This window comes from Mobula birostris, chromosome 11 (genome assembly GCF_030028105.1).
Source record: "Mobula birostris isolate sMobBir1 chromosome 11, sMobBir1.hap1, whole genome shotgun sequence".
NCBI lineage: Eukaryota > Metazoa > Chordata > Chondrichthyes > Myliobatiformes > Myliobatidae > Mobula > Mobula birostris.
Genome location: NC_092380.1, coordinates 43,311,654 through 43,331,983, shown reverse-complemented (window position 1 = coordinate 43,331,983; position 20,330 = coordinate 43,311,654). Strand labels below are relative to the sequence as shown.

General features: G+C 40.6%; 1 protein-coding gene across 1 annotated transcript in view; it reads right to left on the bottom strand.

Annotated features, from left to right (window-relative positions):
- nup160 (nucleoporin 160) overlaps positions 1-20,330 on the bottom strand; it is a 104,678-nt gene that overhangs the window by 35,705 nt on the left and 48,643 nt on the right. Inside the window, exons 17-20 of the mRNA XM_072271361.1 lie at positions 17,848-17,984; positions 16,457-16,527; positions 15,060-15,219; positions 765-834 (exon numbers count right to left, since the gene is read on the bottom strand). Coding sequence (XP_072127462.1) covers positions 765-834; positions 15,060-15,219; positions 16,457-16,527; positions 17,848-17,984 — 438 coding nt within the window. The remainder of the gene's footprint in view (positions 1-764; positions 835-15,059; positions 15,220-16,456; positions 16,528-17,847; positions 17,985-20,330) is intronic.

Below are 20,330 nucleotides of genomic sequence, written 5' to 3'. Positions count from 1 at the left end.
ATACACATATAAACAAGTTACTTTGTAATAGCAGGCTGCTACCGGTGGGGAGGTGCTATGAAGACATGACAAGGAAAGTAAATGCAATCATCTGCAGCTCAACAAACTGAAGCAGAGGGAGAAAATTGTTTGCTATGACCCATCTAAACTAATCTGCACTCTGGTGCTCCTCCACCCCACAACTGTACCCATATTCCCATGATCCACATCCTGCAGTTGGGACTCCATTAGGTGAGCTGTAAACACAATACAGTGCAAAGATCCTCTCATGGGTTCTTCTCAGAAAGATCAAACACATAATTGAAGACAACTGACATCCAAACGTATTTACCTTGCTATGCTCTAGGTATGGCACCAGCACCAACAATGCCAATTTTATTGGGCTGATGGATGCTGCACTTGTTCAGATATTGTCGTTTCAAGGAAAATCACTCTTAGCCCTGGATTTTAGCCCCTTTATTGTTTTTTTTTTAGCCAAATAACAGGGAAACCTGGCTCATAACCCACCCAACTCTGGCCTTTTTATTCTTTAAGTTGGGTGGGAGACAGTTATGAGCATGCCAACTGTAGCAGCTGTATACAAGTCATCAAAATGCATGGGAATCTAGTGGGGAATGCCAGAAATATTCATCAGTCTCCCTCATAGCAGCAAAATCAAGCTGCCAGCTAAAGCTCCTCACAATACTAAGACATCACACCTTCAGACTGAGATTTCAAGTTTCATTTCTTTAAGGGGTAATGAATAGAAAAATTAAACCACGTACCTGAAGCTGTACATACTGACAGTGTCCCATGAGAAACTCCGGAAACAGAAAACTGGTGTTATTTGGCCATCTGAATCAGAGCTAAGGAAGAATGAGGATGCCCAAGACCACTGAAGAGGGTCAAAACACAGCTGACATGAGCAACACGCTAGGGAACAAAATGTGCAGTCACAGAAAGATGTTTCGATAGAGCAGGTGAAATGTTTGACCTTCTGAGCTCCTATTCCCAATGGTTTCACTATCAAGTGAACAAACCAGCACACATGCCTCCTTGAAGCTTTCAGGGGAGGAAACAACACAGAGGGGGTAGAACTTAGAAGGGTAAAGGGCAAATCAGTATGAAGACAAAAAGTTGATTCATTACCATATCCACAGAATGCAATAATTATAGCCAATAATGGTTTTCTTCCTCGCTAACAATCAACAGATGCAGCTCAAGGATGCATGCTTAGGCTACTGCTTTGCTCTCTTTATACTTATATGACTATGTGGCTGGGCACAGCTGAAATGCCATATACAAATTAACCAACAGCTCTTGTTGGCAGAATTTCAGATGGCAACAAGGGGCATAGATGAGTGAGACAATAGAAATGAGGGTGAGTGGTGTCACAACAAAAATATCACACAGTGTTAGCGAGACCAAGAATTGACTGTGGACTTCAGGAAGGGGAAGTTGGAAGGACACACATCAGTCCTCATTGGTGGAAAGGGTGAGCATCTTCAATCTCCTGGTCAACCTGGGCCCAACACATGAATACGATCACAAAAAAAAAACACCAGTGGTGTACTTCATCAGGGGTTTGAGGTGAATCTTGCAAATTTGCAAATTTCTACAGATATGCAGTGGAAAGCATTCTGACTGGTTACATCATGGCTTGGTATGGTGCCTCTAATGCACAGAAATGCAAAAGGCCGCAAAGCATTGAGATTCAGCTGACTCCATCACGGGCACAACTCTCCTGGCCATCATGGACATCTGCAAGAGGTGCACCCTGAAGAAGGCAATATCCATCATTAAAGACCTTCACCATCTGGGATATGCTTTCGTTGCCTATCATTAGGGAGGAGCTACAGCAGACTGAAGACACACACTCAATGATCCAGGAACAACTTCTTTCCCTCCATAGAGTCATAAAAAAGTACAGCACAGTAACAGGCTCTTCAGCCAGTTTACTCCATGCCAAACCATTTAAACTGCTTACTCCCATCAACCTGCAACTGGACCATAGCCCTCCGTACCCCTCTCTCCCATCTATGTACTTACCCAAACTTCTCTTAAATGTTGAAATCGAGCTTGCATGCAACACTTGCACTGGCAGCTCATTCCACACTCTTCACAACCCTCTTGAGTGAAGAAGTTTCACCTCATGTTCCCCTTAAACGTTTCACCTTTCAACCTTAACTCATGACCTCTGGTTGTAGCCTTACCCAGCCGCGGAAAAAGCTTGATTACATTTACCTTACCTATACCCCTCAATTTTGTATACCTCTATCAAATCTCCCTGCAATCTTCTAGTTTCCAAGGAATAAAGTCCTAACTTATTCAATCTTTCCTTCTAACTCAGGTCCAGCAATCCCAACAACATCCTTGTAAATTTTCTCTGTACTCTTTCAACCTTATATTTACATCTGTAAGTACATGACTGCATCAATACTCTAAATTAGGCCTCACTAACATTTTATACAACTTCAACACAACATCGCAACTCCTGTGCTTAATACTCCATCTATGAAGACCAATGTGCCAAAAGCTTTCCGTATGATCTTCTCTACCCGTGACACCGCTTTCAATAAATTATGGACCAGTATTCTCAGATCCTTTTATTCTGCAGCACTCCTTACCGAAGTCCAACACCTCACACCTTTCTATATTAAATTTCACCTGCCATTTTTCCCTAGGTGGTCCAGATCTCGCTGCAAGCCGACAGTCTTCTTCCCTGTCCGCTACACCCCCAAACTGGAAGTCATTTGCAAATTTGCTTATTCAGATCATCCAGATAGTTGAAATAGATGACAAACAATAATGGACATCAGATTTATGAATGGTTCATGAACACTGCCTCATTATTTATTTTTTGTATGATTTATTTTTGTAGCTTACAGTAATTTTACGCCTTGCACCGTACTGCTGCTGTAACAAAAATAGTCACAACATTTATCAGCCCTACCAAAGTTTGGACTATACATATAAAAAAGCAGACTTGGTTAAATCTGATTCTCTTTGGCGGCTCAGGCACGGGAAGTGTGAGTGTCAGTGTTACAGCATAAAAGGAGCAGATTTGGGCAAGGCCGGTCTTTTTTGGCTGTGCGAGAGCTGGTAAGACACAGTAAGTGTTGGTGTCAGAGGGCTAAACTCAGCTGCGAATGAAAGGTGGGTCAGGTCAAACAGAGCGGCCATTGCTTGAGTGTGCCACTGATTGAATGTGAAGGCTTTGGCTCAACAAGCTGAGGTACAGTTTAGGAGTGGCAGGCCTTTTTTCCCCTCCCTTAGTCAGGATGAAATGTTCCTCCTGTCAGATGTGGAAACTCAGGATACCTGATGGTTTCCCTGATGACTACATCTGTGGGAAGTACACCTAACTTCAGCACCTGACAGACCGGGTCAAGGAGTTGTACTTAGAGAGGCTGAAAATATTATAGATGAGACTTCTTAAACAGGCGGTCACACCCAGAATACAGGCTTCAGACAGCAGGCGGATGACCACATGGAGAGGTAAGGGAATTAAGTAGTCAGTGCAGTGTTCCTCTGTGGCCATTCCCCTCAGCAACAAGTATTCTTCTTCAGATACTGCTGGGAGGAGATGACCCACCAGATCACGACAGCAGCAGCCAGGCTAGTGGTACTGTGGCTGGCTCTGAGGCTCGACAGGGAAGGGTAAAGCCAGGCAGGGCAGTAGTTATAGGGGATTCTATAGTTAGCAGTTCAGCAAGGAGATTATATGGCCACAAGAGACACCAGGAAGGTCTGTTGCCTCCCTGGTGCTAGATATTCACAAGGGGGAGGGTGAACAGCCAGGGGCCATGATGCATATTGGCACCAATGAAAGGGGACGAGGTCCTATGCACTGAGTACACAGAGTTAGAAAGAAGCTGAAGAGAAGGACCTCTTCTCCGGATCTACGGATTACTCCCTATGCCACGGGCTAGTGCAGGTAGGAATGAGGTGATAGTACGGACGAATGAGTGGCTGAGGAGGTGGGGCAGTGGACAGGATTTCAAGTTCTTGGATCATTGGAACATTTTCTGAGGGAGAGGTGATCAGTACAAGAGGGACAGGAGGAAAACCAATATCCTGGCCAGGAGGTTTGTTGATACTACTTTGGAGTTTAAACTAGTTTTGCAGTGAGCTGGGAAATGGAGCCCGAAGTCAGTAAGGGAAGGATCGGACCAGAAGGTAGATGTTAGGGAAGTAGTGAAAGGCAAAAATCAAAGTAATAGGTATGATGGGTCAGATAGCTTGAAGTGTGTATACTTTAATGCTAGAAGTATTATGGGTAAAGGTGATGAATTTAAGAGCATGGATCAGTACATGGAACTACGATGTTGTGGCCATTACTGAAACCTGGTTGAGAGTGTGGCAGAAATGAATGATTAATACACCAGGTTTTCCAAGTTTTAGAAAAGATAGAGGTGGTGGTAAAGGGGGTGGTGGGGGGGAAGGGGGGTTGCGCTACTAACGAGGGATAATATCACAGCTGCACTCAGGAAACACATTATCGAGGGGTCAGATACTGAATCCATTTGGGTAAAACTCAGGAATAGGAAGGATACAATCACACTGATGAGACTGTACAAAAGAACCCCCCACCCCAATAGCCACCAGGGCACTGAGGAACAGATATGTAACCAGATTAAGGAAATGTGTAAAAATAATAGGGCTGTTGTCGTAGGGGATTTCAACTTCTCCAATTCAAACAGGGACCTTCTTAGTGCAAGGGGTTTAGATGGGGCAGAATTTGTCAAGTGTATCCAGGAAGGTTTCTTAAACAACTATCTGGATGGTCCAATGAGGGGAGGGGACATACTAGACCTGGTGTTGGATAATGAGCCTGGCCAGGTGACAGTCCTTCCAGTGGGGGAACAGTGATCACAACTCCTTAATGTTCAGAATAGCTATAGATAAGGATGGATATGGTCCTTGCAGTAGAGTCTGAATTTGGAATAGGGCAAATTATGAGGTCATTAGGCAGGGATTAAATGTTAATTGGGAACACCTCTTCTCTAGCAAGTCCATATCAGAAAGTGGAGGATATTTAAAGATCAATTGTGCAAAGTACAGGAAAGGTACATTCCTGTTAGAAGGACAGATGGAGATGGAAAGATAAGAGAACCTTGGATGCCCAGAGAGGTGATGTATTTAGTCAAGAAGGAAAAGTACGTAAAACTTCAGAAGTTAAAACCATACAAAGCACACGAGGAGTTTAAATAAGCCAGAAAAAACCTCAAGAAGGGAATTAGGAAAGCCAGGAAGGGCCATGGTAGGATTAAGGTAAATCCCAAGGCATTTTATGCATACACTAAGAGTAAGAAGATAACTAGGGAGAGGGTGGGATCATTCAAGGATAAGTGGGGGGGGGGGAAGTAACATTTGCTTGGATGCGGGAAATGTGAGTGAAGTACTTACAGTACTTTGCTTCAGTATTTACCAAGGAAGAGGATGTGGAGGACCAGGAGATCAATGCTGAGTATATAAGTGTGTTTAGGGCATTTAAAGTTCAACGAGGAGAAAGTGTTGGGCCTCTTAATGAGTATTAAGGTGGATAAAACTCCAGGGCCTGATGGGATTTAGCTCAGGTTATAGAAGGAGGCAAGAGATGAGATTGCTGGGCCCTTGACCTCTAGGCACAGGCAAGGTCCCAGAAGACCGCCGAGTGGCTAATGTTGTTCTTCTATTTGAGGAGGAAAAAAAAACTGGGAAGGTTCTTACAGAGGGTATACAAGCATTTGGAAACCCATGGCCTAATTCAGGAGAACCCTGCTGGTTCTCAATTCTACTTCCCATTCCAACACGTCAGTCCACGGCCTCCTCTACTGTCGCGATGAGGCCACACTCACACTGGAGGAGCAATACCTTATATTCCGCCTGGGCAGCCTCCAACCTGATGGCATGAACATCGATTTAACTTCCACTAATTGCAACCCTTTTTACCATTCCCATTTCCCTCACTCACTTTACCTGCTTACCCCCCCCCCCCCCATTACCTCCCTCTGGTGCTCCTCCCCCTTCCCTTTCTTCCATGGTCTTCTACACTATCAGATTCCCGGTTCTCCAGCCCTTTACCTCTCTCATCAATCAACTTCCCAGCTCTTCACCCCTCCTCCCTCTCCCAGTTGCACCTATCACCCACCAGCTTGTACTACTTCCTCCTCCTCTCTCCCACTTTCTTACTCTGACTTGCCTTTTATTTCCAGTCCTGATGAAAGATCTCGGGCCAAAAAGTCGCCCGTTTACTCTTTTCTACAGATGCTGCCTGGTCTGCTGAGTTCCTCCCATTGCATGGCCTTGTGCGTTGCACATTGTGCTGTACCAATTGAGTTTTTTTCAGGGCGACGAGAGAGACTGATGAAGGCAGGGCAGTGGATGCGTCTACATGGATTTTAGCAAGGCGTCTGACAAAGTTCCTCATGGGAGGCTAATCCAGAAGATTAAGATGCAAGGAGTCCACGGTGAATTGGCAGTTTGGATTCAAAACTGGCTTGACAGAGGGTCGTGGTCAAAGGGACTTATTTCAGCTGGAGTTCTGTAATTAGTATTGTTCCACAGGGATCTGTGCTGGGACCTCTGCTGTTTGTGATGTATATAAATGACCTGGAAGAAAATGTAGATGGGTGGGTTAGTAAGTTTGCAGATGATACCAAGATTGGTGGAGTCATGGATAGTGTATAAGACTAGAAAAAAAAAAATAGCATGATATAGATCAGTTGCAGATATGGGTCCATAGAAATGACAAGGTAAATGAGAGGTGTTGCAAATGCAAGAAGACAGTACATTGTTAAGGGCAAGATCCTTAACAGTGCTGCTGAGCAGAGAAATCTTGGGATCCAAGTTTATAGCTCCTTGAAAGTGGGGACTTCCGCCTGTAGCTCAATGGAGTAACACATAAATTTTGTGGCTGCTTTTAATTCCTCCTTTTCCCCAGTCTAAACCTTGAATTATTCAACTTTTATTTTTTGGATCTTAGAGGGAAATAGTGGTCATTATGTCATAAGAAGTGGAAAACAGCCTTTTGAACCCAGCAATGGGAAGGGAAAAACTTTGAGAGAAAAATCAGAAGATATGCCTGTTTGGGCTGAGCATTTGGAACGTATGTTGATGGGTCTCGAAAACAAAATGGATAACACTTCTGAGTTGAAGTCGTTCCGACAGGGTTTACAGACTATTGAGGAAAATATTCTTTCCTTGAATACTGAGTTTAAAGAATCGAAACATCAGATTGCGGATATTTCAACCCGATTGGAACAGGCTCAACGCAAAATTGTCCATTTAGAGGCAAAGTCTCGTCGAAATAACATTTGTATTCTGGGTCTTCAGGAAGGCTCTGAAACTGGGAATTTATTGGATTATTTTGCCAATCTGTTTCAATCTCTGTTCCCCGATGTTCTATCTCAGCCTCCCGATATTGAAAGAGCTCACAGAATTTTCACTTCGTCAGGTAAAGCTCGACCAATTTTCACTTCTTCGCTTTAAAGTTAAAGACCAAATCATAAAACGTGCAAGAAAACAGAAAGTTTTTAAATTTAATGGTTCCGAGATCCATTTTTATGAAGATTATCCACAGGAAGTTATGGAACAACGGATCAAATTCATACCGGTCATGAAAATCGCTTACGAAAAAACTCTTTTTCCATCCTTGAGATATCCAGCGAGACTAAAGTTATTTCCTAAAGATTCTACCCCTCGTGTCTTCTTGGATCCCCAAGCGGCATTGGATTTTGTCAACTCTATTGTGGAATCAGCTGAAGTATGAAGGATATTAGAGTCTCCGAATAATTTTCTGAAAGAAAACAGGTTGTGAAGATTTCGGTATGCTGAAGATATCTTTTGATCGATGGATTACTTAAAGAAGAGGTGGCCTTCTTGGTTTGACTAAAGAATGACTTTTTTTGGAAGACTGTTTAGTATACGGAGTGAATTAATATAGCGGATAGATTGTGAACTGGTTTGATTATCTGTTCCTATTTTTCTTTATTAATTAAGTGATAGTTTGCTTGCAGTTTATACAGATTTTTTTCTTATATTATGGAGTGTTTAGTAATAGATAACTAGCTTTAATTCTTTTGTTAAATAAGGTAGTAAGTTAAAGAATAATGGCGCTGCTTTTCTCTCTTTAGAGATTAAACTGTTTGGGTTAATAGTATTGTTTTGACGTCTTTGGAGACTGTCTTTGCATTCCTTTAGCTTATTTTCAATGATTAAGTATAAATTTTTTTTCTTTGCTGGGCTTTCTTATCTTAAGGTTACGTATTTTCTTTGTAAGGGGGAGGGGGGAATTGGGAGAAAAAACTTTTAATCATTATTTAAACTGAAAGGCACACGGAATTCCGTTATGCCTTTTCTTGGGGATGCTTTCCGGCCTCTCTCTCTTTTGCCAGATTTCCATCTTTGGGGATGGTGGGAGGTTTGGGGGTATTTTTGTATTTTGGGGTTTATTGTGGGAGTTTTTTTCTCACACACTTTCTGTATTTTTTCCCATTATGGAGTTCCAGAGCATGCGTGTTTTCTATTTGGTTATATTCATCACCGCCATCTTTGATTAGCCCGCGATGGTATGTGTGTATTGTTGTGTTTAAGAATAATATTCAATGGTACTTAAACAGATAAACATTATTAGTTGGAATGTACGTGGCTGGAATCACCCTATTAAGCGAAGGAAGACATTTAAAGTTTTTAATCGATTCCCGCCCGATATAATTTTTGCTCAAGAAACGCAAATCAGAATGGGCGATCAAAATAGGTTTTTTAAAACATGGAAAGGCCTTCAAAACCATGCTACTTGTCAAAATAAGACAAAGGGAGCATCTATTTTTATTAAATCTAATATTTTATTTATTCAAGAAGACATTGTTTCAGATAATAATGGTAGATTTTTAATTATTAAAGGAACAATTTGTAATAGAAAAATTGTCCTGGTTAATCTATACAGACCTAATGTAGATGATCCTTTTTTAAAAAAATGTATTTGGTTTATTACCAGACTTAAATGAATATGCTGCTGATGGGAGGTGACTTCAACTGTTGTTTAAACCCTTTGATTGACAAAAGTTCAACCAATCAGCAGCTTCCGAGTTGTTCAGCAACACTTACTAATTCCTTTTTAACTGATTTTGGTTTGATAGAAATCTGGAGAAATTTACATCCTAATGACAGATTATTCTTTTTATTCACATGTTCATAATAAATATTCGAGAATTGATTTTATAGCTGATTTTCAATTTTTGTCCAAAGTCCAGAAATGTGAATATGATACTACTGCAGTCTCGGACCATGCGCCTTTAAGCTTAACTTTTGAGTTAAATGATGTTAGTAATGTAAACTTGCCTTGGCGCTTTCCAGAAAATTTATTACAAAGTTCAGACTTTGTTAAATTTATAGAGATTCAGATAAAAAAATTTCTTTCTTTTTAATAATACGGGAGATGTTTCAAAATTGATTATATGGGATACATTCAAAACATATTTGCAAGGTCAGATAATATCTTATTTGGCTAAACTTAAGAAACAGACAAAAATAGTTAGATAGAATTTCCAAACTAATTAAAGATCTGGATAATACTTATGCAGTTTCTCCTAATGTTGATTTATTTAAACAAAGGGTTGAACTTCAATCACAATATAATTTACTATTAACTTATCCTATTGAAAGAAATTTGCTTAAATTAAAAAGTCAATCTTATATGTTTGGAGATAAAAGTAACAAGCTATTAGCATCTCAACTTAAAGCAGTTAGAGCTAAAAGACAAACTTTAAAAATTCGTAAGGGAGATGGTAGTTTAGCTTGTAATTATAAAGATATTAATAAAATTTTTCAAGACTATTACAGTGAACTCTATAAATCTCAGTTTCCAGCTGACCCTTCTAATATGTATGCCTTTTTACAAAAGATTGATTTTCCTAGAATATCTGTCGAAGATCAGCAAATTCTTGATGCTCCTTTTACTGAAAGAGAAATTCAGGAAGCTATTCTTTCAATGCAATCTGGTAAAGCTCCTGGATTGGGTGGTTTTACTGTAGGATTTTATAAAAAAAAATTGAACATTTTGCTTACTCCTTATATGTTGGAAATGCTTAAAGATTCTTTTCTGTTAGGAGAGTTACCTTCCACATTTTATGAAGCTTCTATTTCTTTAATTCTTAAGAAAGATAAAGATCCTACTGATTGTGCTTCATATAGACCTATTTCATTATTAAATGTGGATGCCAAAATTCTTTCAAAAATAATGGCTAATCGGATGGAGAATATACTAGCTAAAGTTATTTCTCAGGATCAAACGGGTTTTATAAAAGGCCGTTATTCTCTTTCTAATACTCAGAGATGGTTAAATATTATATACTCATCCCTCTCTAAGACTCCCCAATGTGTTGTTTCTCTAGATGCTGAAAAGGCATTTGATAGAGTTGAATGGAAATATTTGTTTAAAGTTTTAGAGAAATTTAGCTTTGGTACTAATTTTAATAAATGGATTAGATTGATATATAAAAGCCCTATTGCCACTGTTATCACTAATAATTGTGATCCCCCTTTTTCCAACTTTTCCGGGGTACGAGACAAGGATGTCCATTAAGTCCTCTGTTATTTAACTTGATGTTAGAACCCTTGGCTATTGCACTTCGTGAAGCTAAAAATATCCAAGGAATTTCTATAAATGGGACAATTCATAAGATCTCCCTTTATGTGGATGATCTTTTGGTTTATGTTTCGAATCCCGAAGAGTCTATTCCTAGCTTATTGGAAGTATTAAATGAACTTGGATTGTTTTCAGGATATAAATTAAACCTGCATAAAAGTGAATTATTTCCTTCAAATGATTCCGCTTCTATATATAACATTCCTCTAAAAGTTACGGATTCTTTTAAATATTTAGGTATTATCATCACTAAAAATTACGGAGACCTTATAGAGCTAATTTAGTTCCTAAGTGGATTTTATGAAACAATTTTTTTCTAGATGGAATCCACTTAGACTTTCGTTAGTAGGTCAAATTCATGCAGTTAAAATGATGATTTTACCAAAATTTTTATATGTATTTCAAAACATTCCTATTTTTCTAACTAAGAAGTTTTTTGATCAGGTTGACTCTATTATTTCATCTTTTGTTTGGAATAATAAAAGACCAAGAATTGGAAAGTATCATTTACAAAAATTAAAAAAGGATGGAAGTCTTACCTTGCCTAATTTAAGAATGTACTATTGGGCGGTTAATATACGTTATGCGTGTTCTTGGTTATATTGGACCGATAAAAAGGAACGACCATCTTGGGTTGATTTGGAATTGAAAACTGTGAAACAATTTCATTTAGCTTCGTTACTAGGAGCTCCTTTACCTGTACAATTAGCCAAAATTTCTATTCTAAATATAAATCCTATGATTAATCAATCATTACAAATTTGGTACCAGTTTCGTAAGTTTTTTAATCTTAAAAAATTTAACCTTTTTAGTTTAATTTATTGAAACTATTTATTTAAACCTTCACTTAGTGATCCTACCTTTTCTCTTTGGAGGAATAAAGGAATTTTTTCCTTTATGGACTTGTTTCAAGAAGGTCGATTGATGTCCTTTGAGAAATTAATAACTAAATACTCTCTCTCATACTCACATTTTTTGCAATAGCTTCAGGTCAGACATTTTTTACAAGAACATTTAAGTAATTTTCCATATATACAAGACTCTGACCTGTTAGACATTATTTTAAAAATGAACCCTTTAGTGAAAGGTTTTATTGGGAAAATTTTTAATTTACTATTACAACAGGATAATTATCCTTTACTTAAGATTAAGCAAGATTGGGAAAGAGAGCTTAATATGACCTTGAAAACAGAAGATTGGTTGCGAATTTTGAAGCTGGTTAACTCTTCTTCGATTTGTGCCAGACATTCTCTAATTCAATTTAAAATTGTACATCGTTATTATTTGACGAAGGAGAGATTGTCTAAAATATTTCCTAATGTAAATAGTCACAGTGTGATAGATGTAAAACTGAGATAGCTACATTGACACATATGTTTTGGTTGTGTTCTGTATTGAAACAATTTTGGAAATCTATTTTTTCTACAATCTCTAAAGCTTTAAAAATCAATTTACAACCTAATAAATTGACAGTTTTGTTTGGTGTAATCCTTCAACATATTCACGGTATTTCTATATCTGACCAATACGTAATTGCATTTGTCACATTACTGGCTAGAAGGACTATTTTATTAAAATGGAAAGATGCCTCTGCTCCCACTTTGATACAATGGTTCTCTCAGGTGATGTTATGTCTTAGCTTGGAAAAAATTAGAAGTCGAACTTTTGATCCTAAATTCGACTTCAAGAAAAGGTGGGTTTTTTTGCCTGTTATTATCATTTGACTTGAGTTAATACAGATGGTCCTTTTCTGATGCTTGGTTATATGGATTTGGTTAGCCGTTTGACATTTTTTTTTAAATGGAAGCTTGTATGGCGCATAGCTCCGGGTTTGTGCTCCAAATGGGTTCCCCCCCCGCTTTTTTTTTAATATATAAAGTTATTAGGGGTTTTCTTTGTTTTAGTTAGTAAGGGTTCTTTTTTTTCTTTCTTTCCTTTTTTCCATTAAAAAAAAGCTTTAATACTTTGTTTTTTGATTATTATTGATATACTGTTCAGCCTGGTTGATAGTTTAACTCTTACTCTACATATGGATGTTATCTTGATTATTTTGATATGCGCAAGCGCCGGTCGTTCATGCAGCCTATTACAGCCGTTTCGATCAGTATTCTTATTTTTTAACTTCGGTTATTTTTTGTATTTTTTTTCCCACGGTAACACGTCAAAGCTGCACCCTCTCTAACATGCTGGTGGAGAGAGTTTTATTTGGGTTTTTAGCACTGGAAATAGTTATATTTGGACACGTCTCATTAGCGGGACAGAAGCATGGTCGCATTGTTTATTCCAGGGACCAGCTGCTTGAGCTTATGCCGGCTGGTTTAGCGAGCCGAGTGGCAGACACCCCTGCTGAAATCTCGAGGAAAACACACAGAGGATGCAGAGAGGGATCACAAAGTCGAGAAAAGAGGACTGGGTCGAGACAACAGAGATTTATGGAGAAGAGGAGTTCGGTGGGTAATAAAATGGACGAGTTCACGGTGCTAGCCAGGCGTCAGAGAACATTTCGGGAGTGCAGTGTTATGTGCTTTACTGGAACGGGGCTGCACGAGGGCATATCCGATCAAATCGTTCCATGGACGGCTTCCAGCGCTTACTGTTCTGGTTAACGACAGATGGTGCAATCCTGGTCATATTACGATCGAGGAACGTGTTTGTAGACCGGATATTGAACTTCTTACTGTTGGACTTCAGCCATATTCCTACAACACTGGGCGGCACGGGAGGTCGTTCCTGCCTATGGCCATCAAACTTGCAGCTCCTCCCGTGGAGGGTCAGACACCCTGAGCCGATAGACTGGTCCTGGACTTATTTTCCATCCGGCATAGTTTGCATTTTGTTGTTTGATTGTTTGTGGTTTTTGTATTGCTATATTTACGCTCTATTCTTGGTTGGTGCGGCTGTAACGAAACCCAATTTCCCTCGGGATCAATAAAGTATATCCATCTTTCTCTGTTGTTGATTTTCAATAATAATTAATAAAAAGATTTAAAAAGGAAGAAAGTGACTACACAGGTTGATCAGGTGGTTAAGGCGGCTTATGGAATACTTGCTTTTTTAGGTGAGGCACTGAGTTCAACATTAAGAGGTAGTGTTGCAACTTTATAGAACTCTGACTGGGCTACATTTGAAGTATTGCAAATGGTCGTCCGTCTATAGGAAGGATGTTGAGGCTTTGGAGAGGATGCTGTCTGGTTTAGAGGGCATGTGCTATCATGAGAGGCTGGACAAACTTGGGCTGTTTTCCCTGGAACAGCAGAAGCTGGGAGGAGAGTTGGGTTTTAAGACTATGAGAGGCATAGACAGAGTGGACAGAGTGTGTCTTTACCCCAGGGTAGACATGTCTAATACCAGAGGGCATGCATTGAAGGTGAGGGGGGTAGGATCAAAGGGGATGTGAGAGGCAAGTTTTCATTAATTCAGAGTGGTGGATGCCTGGAATGAGCTGTCTTGTATGGTGGTAAATACAAATACATTAGAGGCTTTTAACAGATGTTTAGATAGGCACATGAATGTGAGAAACATGGAAGAATATGGACATTCTGTAGGTAGGAGGGATTAATTTGGGGAGTGGGGGGTTGATTTACTTTTTTGCTGGTTCGGCACAAATGGAGCAATCTAGAACACTGTCAACAGGACAAGAATGCAAGGCTGTTGCTTGAATGGGTTGTGGGACAGCTCCCAAGTACTCATGAGGAGCTGGATTATGGTTGGAACAACTCTGCAGTCCAATCTCAGAGCCTACCCTGATGCCAGGTGTCAGTTTCTTTATTCCTTGGTTTAACAATGTTTAAGAACTGACAAGCTCACATCAGTTAGTGATCAACCTGTTACCATGGATATGGAGTCATAACTTGGCAAGAATGGGAAAGAACAGATTTCAACTCCAAGGTGCATCAGTGAACCAGATGGATGACAATCCAGTGGCCTGCGATCATTTCCAACCAATCTGTTTTACTTTTAAATTATTAACTCAATTTAAATTCTACAGTGAACATATTGGGATTTAAATTCATATCTCTTAATTGTTCTCCCAAGCCTCTGGGCTATCAGTCTAGTTACTGACCACTATACCATGGTATATATTTGTTAGTCAGTAAAAATAGTGCAGTAAAGAAAACTAACAGAAAAGCTAATCCCTTCTCAGTGGCATATGTCAAGGAAAGAATACAGACAGCCCACTCCCATTTTATCAGCTGAACTCATAGTATAATGGTAACAGGTTACATGGACCAAAATTTCAACGACAGGTTACTGTCCTGAAACATCTCAATTTCTTCAAGTGACCTGTAAGTATTCATAAAAAACATTATCAATTTACCTGCTCACAATCTCAGCATCCTGTCTCTCAGCTATTCCCTTAGCTTCTGTCTGTCTCTAATGATCTCTGTAGACCATGCAAGTTACAAAGAGATAATTACATTGCTGTATTAAACACCATTGTAAAGGATACAAATATTGGAGGAGGTAGTTTGTAATGGCAATGCCAATTTGTCCCCAGTTGATTGTCGACTGATTTAAAGGACTATTTTCTTGGGATAGCAATCGGGAAAGAATTTGTTTTCTGGCCACCTGCTGGTAGAACAGCTCTACAATCGTACGTTGACTGCTGGCTAGAAAGTAATTCGTCAGTGTTACCTTAACCAGGATTAGAAACTAATGCCGTGAACACAGAAAGATAAAGAATCGTATTTATTCATATCTGCCAAGTTAGCTAGCAACTGAAAGAAATTACCAGAAATGATACCAGCCTTTGTAAAAAGCTCATCTGATAATGTATTAACAGCCCAAACAAGGGAACATACAATGAGATACCAAGCAGTGTTTAAGAATGGAAAAACATTTTGATAAAATTATAGATTTCTTCTTCTCCAGCCCTTTATCTTTCCACTTGGCTTCACCCATCACCTTCTAACTATTCTCCTTCTCCTCCCCCACCTCTTTATTTTATCTTCCCTCCTTCCTTTTCAGTCCTGCAAAAGGGTCTCAGCCCGAAACATCGACTGTTTATTCATTTCCATAGATGTTGCCTGAGTTAGAGTTCCTCCAGCATTTTGTGTGCATTGCTTTGGATTTCCAGCACCTGCAGACTTTTTCATGTTTATAATACAGGGGACACTTGACTATGCATGTTGGTAGGAAGAATAAATGCACAGACAATTTTCTGCATGGGAGAATTCAGAATTGCAGGGACTTAGGAGTCCTAATTCAAGATTCCCTTAAGATTAACTTGCAGGTTAAATTGGTAGTACGAAAAGCAAATACAATGTTAGCATTCATTGTGAGAGGACTAGAATGTAAAAGGACGCACTACTGAGGCTTTATAAAGGCGTTAGTGGCCATGAGTGGTAGTAGTGCCATTGATGTATAGGAATGTAATAGAAAAGTACTGAGAGCATTGACTATGAATGTAAAGAATGAAAAGGAATGGCAGGAGTCTCTAGCACATACCCTCTTCGTATTACAGCCATCCGGGAGGAGGCAGAGGAGTCTGAAGACATTCTTTCGACAACTCAGAAACAGCTACTTGAACAGTAAATGAACCCAATCCTGTCATTCCCTTTTCTTTGCACAATTTATTTTGTAATTTTTAGTAATTTTAAGTCTTTGCATTGTACTACTACAGTAAAATAACAAATTTCACGTCATAAGACAGTGATAATAAATCTGATTTTGACTCGACTGTTAACTACCTTCATCCTATGAGCACTGATCTGTAATTTCAAAGACCTTCAATCCTGGGTTTCAAATACCTGCCAACATGGGCTGTCAAGAGCTCTTTTCTTTTTGCTGTACACCAATCCCTAGCCCAACCTACCCCATGGTCAGAGACCTGACAGATGTACCTACCTGCACGCTGTGACGTTAGGGCATTGGAATCTGACAGCTCTAACACTGACAACTGTCGCAGGTTCGATTCCCTGAAACCAGAAAAAAATCGTAAGCTGCTTTTCTAACTACTCACCTTGTTATTGATCATCTCTTTCAAAACTCCATGTCCAGACACTCCTTAACCACTACCATCATCAATCTCTCACCGCTGCAGTCAAGCGTTTCCACCTGCTTCAAATGTGTGGCAATCATACCAGTGCCCAAGGGCAGGGTGAGCTGCCCCAACAATCATCACTCAGTGGCATCCACATCTACTGCAATGAAGTGCTTTGAGGAGTTAGTCATGGCTAGAATCAACTCCTGCTTAAGAAAAGACCTAGATTGCCTAGACAAAAGTAATATTATGTCAGGCTACTGTTTATTCACTACAGTTCAGCGTTCAGACCAAGGAATTGATGGTGAACTTCAGGAAGGGTAAGTTGAGGGAACACACACCAGTCCTCATCAGGGATCAGAAGTGGAAAGGATGAGCAATTTCAAGCTCATGGGTGTCAACATCTCTGAAAATCTATCCTTGTCCCAATACTTTGATGCAATTACAAAACAGCACAACAGCAGCTATATTTCATTAAGAGTTTGAGAAGAATTGGTATGTCACCAAAGACACTTGCAAATTTCTATGGAGAGCATTCTAACTGGTTGCATCACCATCTGGTATGGAGGGGCCACTGCACAGGATCGGAAAGAAACTGCAGAAAGTTGTAAACTCACGTCAGCTACATCATGGGCACTAGCCAGCATCCAGAGCACCTTCAAACATGATGCCCCAAAAAGGCAGAATCCATTATAAAGGACCCCATCACCCAGGACATGCCCTTTTCTCACTGCTACCAGTAAGGAGCCTGAAGACATACACACGTTTCAAACAGCTTCTTCCACTCCATCATCAAATTTCTGAATGGACAGTGAATCCATGAACACTTCCTTACAAGTTTTCCCCTCTGTTTTTGCACTACCTTATTTGAACTAACCCCTTTTTAATGCTTGGCTATTGGTAAACAAATAGCATTTATATTAAGACAGAGATACAAGAGCCTGCAGACGCTGAAATATGGAGCAACAGACAAAAAGCTGGAAAAATCCAGTGGGCCAGTCAGCATCTACGGACGTAAATAGAAAGTTGATATTTTGGGTCAAGACCATTCATCAGGACTGCAAGGTGAAGGATCTCAATCCGAAATATCAGCTGTCTATTTTCCTCCATACATACTGCCCAACCACCGAGTTTCTCCAGCTTTTTTTCTGTCTTAATATCAAGTTAAACTTAGGTATCTTTTATGGTTGTGTTTCACCAGAGGAACTAGATGTTATATAAAAATACTTCTTTCCTCAGATCTTAGATTACTTACAAAGTGTCACCAGGCACTGCTGATGCCAAGGACTGACAAGCCCATCTCATTACAAAGTAGGAGCACACGAGGAGTGATGTCCGAGGAATAAGTTCCTGTTGGAGCTGCAAGAGGTATCCACCAGCTCCCAAACTCACCTGTAGAGCAGCACACAAGAAGAGCTGTTAATGAAATGCTCTCTGCAGGTTCAATATAGACACAAATTCTAAAGATACAAACTCCCAGAGATACCAAACTATAGTAATATTGCTCTAATTCAGTCACTGAGGTTGGAGCATCCTTGGAAAGGAATTTCCTCCAACTTTAATCCCATTTTTAAAAATCCTGGATAAATGTAAATAACAGATAAAAATCCAAAGAGCCTAGTATGCAAACCCAGAAGTAACTACTTTGAAAAGTCAGTCACTTTGGAGATACCATGCGGACATGTTCTCTTCTTATTACTACCATTGGAGAGGAGGTATAGGAGCCTGAGACTCACTCAAAATGTTTTGGAACAGCTTCTCTTCTGCATGACATTTCTGAATTGTTCATGAACACTACCTTGCAATTCCTCATTTGCACTATTTTTTGTTGTAACTTATGTCTTGCACTGTATTGCTTCCAAAAGGCAACTAATTTAAAGCAGAGGGTTCTCCTCCGTGATCCTGACTGCAGTTTACATACTGCCAAAGGCCAATGTTAAGCAGACACTCAAGGTACTGGGTGTCGCCATCAGCAAACATTTAACAGTCTACCCCAATGCCTTTTAAATCATTGTTGGGGACCTCCATCAAGCATGTTTGAAGTCTCTGCTCAATTATCAACATCACCTACAGTACCAGGGGTCACAATGCACTCGACAACTGCTAGACTACCATAAAAAATGTCCACCATTCGATCTCTAGACTACACTTTAGGAAATCTGTTCATTTGGCTGTCCTCCTCCTATCTGCATACAGGCAGAGGACCAGCTATGGGATTGCTTGCAGTTGGGTGGCCTGGACCGTGGTCAAAGGCTCAGTGGATCTAAACAAATACACCACAGTTGGCTTTATAAAAACTGTTGGAGATGAATGTGTATCCACAAAATCATTCAGAGCCTTCCCCAACCAGAAGCCCTGGATAAACCATGAGATCTGGAATCTGCTGAGAGCCAGATCAGTTGTGTTCGGGTCTGATGACTAAGTAAAATGTAAGAGATCCAGGTACAATCTCTGGAAAGCCACCTCACATGTGAAGTGGCAATTCCAGACCAAACTTGAAGCACTGAAGGATGCTCGACATCTGTGGCAGGGTTTGAATACCATCACCTCCGACAAAGTGAACCCAAATGGCATAGGTGGTTCACTCTGACCATCAAAACGTGGAGACACTTTCATGACAAGGGCTGTGGGAGTTTCATGACCCTGTAATTTCAGTCTCTGTAATGGTATTACAGAGTGGCTTCTTTGAGCTCATCTGAGGAAACAGCTTAATTTCTAAACACAAAATAATCTGCAGATGCTGGGGTCAAAGCAACACTCACAGCACGCTGGAGGAACTCAGCAGGTCGGGCAGCATCAGTGGAAACGATGAGTCGACGTTTCGAGCCGGAACCCTTCGTCAGGACTGAACAAAGGAGGAGGAAGGATTTGAAGAATGCTTGTAGGTTCAGTTGAAAGACCAGTAATTTGAAAGACAAAGGGGTGGGGGAGGGGAAGCAGGGACGTCATAGGCAGGAAAACAATGGGTAGTAGAAGGAGGCGGAACCATGAGGGAGGTGATAGACAGCTGGGGGAGGGGGCAGAGTGAAATAGGGATAGAGGAAGGGAGGGGGAGGGAATTACCAGAAGTTGGAGAATTCTATGTTCATACCAAGGGGCTGGAGACCACCTGGACAGTATATGAGGTGTTGCTCCTCCAGTCTGAGTTTAGCCTCATCATGGCAGTAACGGAGGCCATGTATGGACATATCTGAATGGGAATGGGAAGCAGAGTTGAAGTGGGTGGCTACCGGGAGATCCTGTCTATTATGGCGAACGGAGTGGAGTTGCTCGACGAAGCGGTCCCCCAATCTGCGTCCAGTTTCACCGACGTAGAGGCTGCCGCACCGGGAGCACCGGATGCAATAGATGACCCCAAAAGACTCACAAGTGTTGCCTCACCTGGAAGGGTTGTTTGGGGCCCTGAATGGTGGCAAGAGAGGAGGTGTAGGGACAGGTGTAGCACTTACGCTTACAGGGATAAGTGCCGGATGGGAGATCAGTGGGGATGGACGTGCGGATAAGGAAATCGTGGAGGGACCGATCCCTGCGGAAAGCAGACAGGGGAGGAGAGGGAAAGATGTGCTTAGTGGTGGGGTCCTGTTGAAGGTGGCGGAAGTTGCGGAGGATAATGTGCTGGATCCAGAGGCTGGTGGGGTGGTAGGTAAGGACAAGGGGAACTCTGTCTCTGCTGTGGTTGCAGGAGGATGGGGTGAGAGCATCATTGATGACGGTAGAAGGGAAACGACGATCCTTAAA